Source organism: Neophocaena asiaeorientalis, unplaced genomic scaffold (assembly GCF_003031525.2).
Source record: "Neophocaena asiaeorientalis asiaeorientalis breed wild unplaced genomic scaffold, Neophocaena_asiaeorientalis_V1.1 scaffold704, whole genome shotgun sequence".
Classification (NCBI taxonomy): Eukaryota; Metazoa; Chordata; class Mammalia; order Artiodactyla; family Phocoenidae; genus Neophocaena; species Neophocaena asiaeorientalis.
Window position 1 is genome coordinate 194786 of NW_020175050.1, and position 6000 is coordinate 200785.

The 6000-nt window shown below is 42.4% G+C and overlaps 1 protein-coding gene across 1 annotated transcript in view; it reads left to right on the top strand.

The window, feature by feature from the left end:
• The window catches only part of PDE10A (phosphodiesterase 10A), a 108934-nt gene extending 103362 nt beyond the window's left edge, over positions 1-5572 (top strand). Inside the window, exons 18-20 of the mRNA XM_024763635.1 lie at positions 331-411; positions 2979-3067; positions 5331-5572. Coding sequence (XP_024619403.1) covers positions 331-411; positions 2979-3067; positions 5331-5448 — 288 coding nt within the window. The 3' untranslated portion in view covers positions 5449-5572. The remainder of the gene's footprint in view (positions 1-330; positions 412-2978; positions 3068-5330) is intronic.
• Positions 5573-6000: the final 428 nt, after the last annotated feature.

Sequence of the window (6000 nt, forward strand, 5' to 3'; positions counted from 1 at the left end):
AAGACCTTGCGGTTATTTCACATTTTGTTCTTGTGTTCCACCTCACACGTTTATCTCCTCTTATTACTAACTTTCACTAACTTCTACAAAATGAAACCAGAAGAGATGGCTAGGTTTCTGGTAATTCAGTACAGGAGAGGGATATCAGGATGAAAACCTGCAATAATACATTTTACATTTTTTATTATTCTGACATTTGTTTGGGTCATTGAGCCGCAACATTATTCATTTTGAAGAAAATTAACGAACAAAGGGAACCACTCATTAATACCAAAGTTTTATAGCAGTTTATAAAATTGAGAGAGCCTCGTTTTCCCCTGTTTCTCCCAGGGTGATGAAATGAAGAAGCTGGGAATACAGCCTATTCCCATGATGGACAGAGACAAGAAGGACGAAGTCCCACAAGGCCAGGTATGAATTGTGTTGTAAAGTCCAGTCGTTTACAGTGGCCATAACAGCGGATATGAGTAAGAAGCACATGCAGTCTTAGAGGACCTGGAACCACCTGAAGTCTCCATTTAGACGGACTTGGAGCGTAGTAAGACCACGAATGGGAAACCCTAGTTGGATTTAAAGGATTCACAGCTAGCCTTGTCATCATCACCTCTTCTACGGATGAAATTGCAGTCAATTGCAGGCTTTCTTTTCTTACTTGAAATAGAGGGGACGGATGAATTTGAATTGTTGATATTTTTAACAAGCAGAAAATATTTTGTCATCAAACGTACAAAGATATTTTTTGGAGAATAACATTATAGATTTTGATTAGGTCCACCTTTCCTAACAAATAATGCATATATTTTAGTACATTTTGAGTTTTGTCTTACCATAACCTAGCACTAATTATTCTCTTTTCAGGTCTTACTACATAATTTATGTTAATTTTTGATGTTTCGAGAGCTCTCGTGCCTTGTTAGTTTTGCATGTGTGCGTGTGTGGTGTGATGTATTCCTTTTATTATGGTCCTTTTAAACTCTCAATCTTCTAACGTCATAATAAGGATGTTAGTTATGGACAAATAATATAAAATTCAGTTTAGAAAACATTTCAGAACATTCACAAGATGAAGGTTTTGGATAAGTTCTCAAATTGTCCTACTTTATTTATTTAAAGGTAAGTTATTAACTCTTAATACAAAAGTTTAAGCTTGTCCACAGCTCTTGGAGGGCACAGCCCAGCAAGAGGTGGCGTGATTTTCTCGCCATCATTGCCTCTGGGGAGCCGTTCACTTGTTCGTATCCTTAACCAGTTCTTCTAGCAGGAGGCCCACTTTCCGTCTCTGCTGACTGTGTACTGACATGCCTACCATGCATGTTGCAGGTAGATTTTGCAGTTTCGTTTTATTTTAACATTGTTTGTGGCACTTTCCCGTGTAGGTAATCACAGTGATTATCCTTTCCTGTCTTGTGCCTGCTTTTCATGTCATGTTGTAAAAGTCCTGTCCCACCCTGAGATTATATAAACATTTGCCTATATTTTCTTCAGTTATTTTTTTTATTTCATCACTTTATATTTAATTTGTTAATTCGTTTGGAATTTATCCTGTTATATGGATAAGATAGGGAGTGGATGACGTTAGCTTTTCCTTGTGAATAGTTGAGCATCGTCCCGATAGGGTGCATAAGAGAACTGAAGGTGTCTCCAGGGAATGAACTTTGTTCTCAGGTTACTTCATTAAGGGTAGCATGTTTCCGCCAAAATCCCTCCTCCATTCATAGTATCAGAGAATTTTAAATACAATATTTCTGTGATCAGCTAGTATTTTACCAAATATATTGCTTCCGACTTGAGATTACTATGAAATTATTCTTTGCCATAAAAATAAAAGACTCTACTTCCCAATAATTAGTCTCTCTCTCGAGACCTTCTGCGCCGTGGCGTCTGCTAAATATTGACACAAGAAAGTCTGTGCATGAACTGTAAAGTTAAAAATGGAAATGCGTTCATTCTAGCAAGATGACTATGATGATAGACTTTACAACAGGAGAGAGCAGAAAGGAGCCAAGTAGATTCGACTCTTCTATATTCCTTGGTGTGTCTCACCGAAATTCAGTTAAGAAACTGGTAAGCCATGGTTTGCCGGTCACTCTATCTAAGGAGCCAGTTTTATCCTGTACATGTTGTCAACCATTAGGGCAGTTATTTGTAGCCAGGCAGTCTGTGTTCTCTGGTTAATCATCCAGCAACTCTTTTCCATGTGGCCTTCAAAGGCCAGTTGGGGCCCTCATCACTTATGTGCACAGTGGCCCAGAATAATTCCTAATAAAATCTTTAATATATTTTTTAAAGTATCACAGACTAAAAACTTTAAATTCTGGCATATTGAGAGAGCTGTTACCTGAGAGGGCTATGATAAGGTCAGTGAGATTTGTCGTAGGTCAAAAAAGGGAGGGAGGGGCTTCCCTAGTGGCGCAGTGGTTGAGAGTCTGCCTGCCGATGCAGGGGACGTGAGTTTGTGCCCCGGTCCGGGAGGATCCCACGTGCCGCGGAGCGGCTGGGCCAAGATGAAGAAAATTTCAGTAAACCCAATGAAGTACCAGAGCTAAGAGGAACAAACAAGACACCCAGCAGTGGGTGATTCCTGAGTATTAAGTTGGTGAAGAGTCACCCATGTAGAAGAATAGCAGATTTGACTTTGAAATGCTAAACACTTAAAGTACTAAATCTGACCAGAGATAAAAATAGGACCTGAATTATAACTGATCTATAAAGAGAATCCCATTGAATATTGTACTTGGGTTTTAGATTAACTTCTTTTTGTTTTCCATTTTTATGTTTTACTTTGTGAATGTATTTTAATGAATTTTTAACTGTAGTCTGCAGTAGTGTTCCTTGAGCCAAAGATTACTTAGCGAAACCAGAACATTTCGTTTCTCAGGTAGGCTTGAGAAGTAGAAAATTCACTTGAGGAATATGGTGCTACTGGAATTGCTAACATGCAATTGTGTTTCTTGTCCGTGGTTTTTGCTCTGAGGCAGCTTGGATTCTACAATGCCGTGGCCATTCCCTGCTACACCACGCTCACCCAGATCTTCCCGCCCACAGAGCCTCTCCTGAAAGCCTGCAGGTATGCACAGTAGTTCAACCTGTGATGCTATTTTTTAAAAGATAAGAATGTATAGGATTTTATCTCCAAGTATATATGTGTCTTCACTACAGTTTACAATAAATGGGCTGTGTGTTTGCCTATGTAACAAGTATTCATCAAGAGTATTTATTCATAAAGTTTTGAAGTTTTGTTTGTTTGTTCGTTTTTATGACTCAGAGGTCCCCGCCCAATGCTGTTTTGAAGAAGACAGTAATGTCTTTTCTGGGCTGCTGGTTTGGAAAGGGACCCAGTTTCAATCACACGGTTTATCGTTTGAATGGAAGAGATGGAATCTTGAATGGCATCTTCTTTAAGTTTCATTTTCTTCCCAAAAGAAATGCAAGCCATCAACAGTTGATCAGAACAGATTTCTCTGTGTCCTCTCATCATCTTTTTGGAGGGCTAAACTCAGCTAAGAACGTTGGAAATTTTTTAAGATTTTCATCTTACTTTGAAGGGAGGTTCCTTTGGGGAAGGCGAACGGTGATGAACATTGGCTGTGTGAGTTGATTCTCTGCAGGAGAATTGGTTTCGACACGATTTTCCTAACCACTCAGCCAGAACCACACTGAGGGGCTGGAGTGGATGCACCGTTGAGGGGAGGAGAACAGACATGTGACGAGATATTTGTAAACAAAATCTGAGGATTTAGTGTGCTCCCATTCTCTGCTGTGGAAACTTACCTGACGAACTCATTCTTTAAGGAAAACAAACTAACAAGCAAGAAAATTTTTTAAAGATCCTGCTTTTTCCTATTTAAGTGATTCTCTTTCTTCTCTGCTTCTGTGGAGATGAACAGAACATCCCAGTGTATTTTGTTGCACCATCACTGGCCTTAATCAGTAGCTAGTTTCTGAAAATATTATATTATTCCCTAAGGGCTCAGCCATGTGGACAGTTTGGAGTGTGAGTGAGTATTCATTCTTGATGGAGTCAGGTTGGAAAAATGAATGTCCCACCAAAGCGAAAAGAGGGTATCAATTGAAATCCAAGGAGCGTGTTGTAAAAAAAAAAAAAAAAAAAAACAGATGCAGGCATGACTCAGAAGTTCTTTTTGTCCAAAAATTCTCTGTATTTGCGCTAAATATTTAGAACCAGCAGAATGAAGGCTTGCTATTGTTATCAAGCTCTGGGGTTGTTATTCAGCTCTCTCAGCAGTTTTGATGCCTTCTTGCTACTGTGGACTTGGCTAAACCGCATAATCCCTTAAAGCCCATTTCAATATGATTAAAACTTGAAAAATTCATCATGTGTCATTGTATCCAAGGAAACACGACAAAGTTAGTGGGTGTTTCTTTTTTTCCAATATATCAAAAAAATCTCTTCAGGTTCTGGGAAAATGATACCTGATGACATAGGACAAAAGCTAAACTGTTACATTTTTCAGGTTATCTTTTAGGGGTTTCTTTTGTCCAAAGGTATCTTAGCAGGTCTTCTTTGCATGAATTTTGTGTTTGCTAACGCTAAGGTTCCCTTCTGATTTCGACTTTGCGTGTGAGGAAGCAAGGTGCAAGGTGGGGAATGTTGACGAGGCCTCTGCGAGGTTAGCCGGGCCAGCAGGGTGGGTGGTGGTCAGGCAGCGGGAGTTCTCACACCATCGGAGGAGAGGAAGATGCTGCAACCCTCGAGCTGCAGATACTGAGACGGGAAGATAGGAGGTGGGGGAGTGAGGCTGTGTTTGAGACTAGAGGCCACCGGAGCACAAATACAACCTCGTAACGAGGAACTTTCAAAAGTTTGTAGCAGGTGTAACTTATGGTGCCTTTCTAATACGTGACACGGTGTTCAAAATAAGGCTTCTCCCCGGTCTCGCGTGTGAAGGGGATGGAGCCGCCCCGGGGGGACACACGCTTCCCCCCATGGGGTGGGAAGGCCTGGACGGAGGTGTCGTCGGTGGATGAACTTGCGGCTCCGGGCCCCTTCCACCCTTTCCTCCCATCCCACGTGTCCTCGGTGGTCACCCGTTGGCTCAGTCCCCTTTCCAGTGAATCCCAACTAAGAAACGAGCTGGTGGGACAGGGCTTTGGTGGTTGAGGCTCCTCTGAGGAGACTGAGCAGTGGTGCCAAGTTCGGGGGACAGGCTGGGAGCCTGCAAGCTGGTTATAGTCAAGGTCACCAGAGTCAAAACGACACCCAAAAGCCATCAGGCTGAGTTATGCCACCGGATGGTGTGGATGATTGTTGGGACAGAGTCCAGAAATCCTTTCTGAAACAGCCCCTGTCGCTGCGTCTCTTATTCCAGGAATAACCTGAGCCAGTGGGAGAAGGTGATTCGAGGGGAGGAGAGTGCCGTGTGGATCTCGAACCCGCCGGCGGCCCAGGGGACCTCGGAGAAGCTGCCCGTGAAGATCGATGACTGATGGCCGCCCCTGAGCCCTCCCACCTGAAGATGTTCATCTTGCTTCTTTGACTTTTCTTCCTTTTAGTTTTGTGGGGGGAACCTACACCTGGTAACTGGGATGCAGACCTCTTCAAGAAGGTACCATCAAGCAAACACATCCAGCAGACGGCTCCCTGCCAGGCTCCTCTGTACTGCGTCACAGACGGTGATCAGCCAGGACCAGAAATCCGCAGCCCCAGTGACTCCTTGTGAACTGGCCTTTTGTAATGGGCTAATATAGCTGAGGCCTTAATGGAAACGGACAATTGTTCGGAAGGGGGTACTTTCCCACTGTATCTTTCCAGTGAGGGTTAAAACGGTACTATTAGGATATTGTACTTTGGCTTTAACACCAGTGTTGCTTTGATGTTGTTGGTTATAAATAGGAACTTTTACGTGTTACTCTTGTGGATGTTCATGTGTGACCTACTTGTAATTAGCGTGAATCGTAGCAGACAGCCTCAGACACGTGGCATCGAGGTTACAGAGTAAGAAGCACCTTTCTGCAATCAGTGATGGAAAATCGATCCTT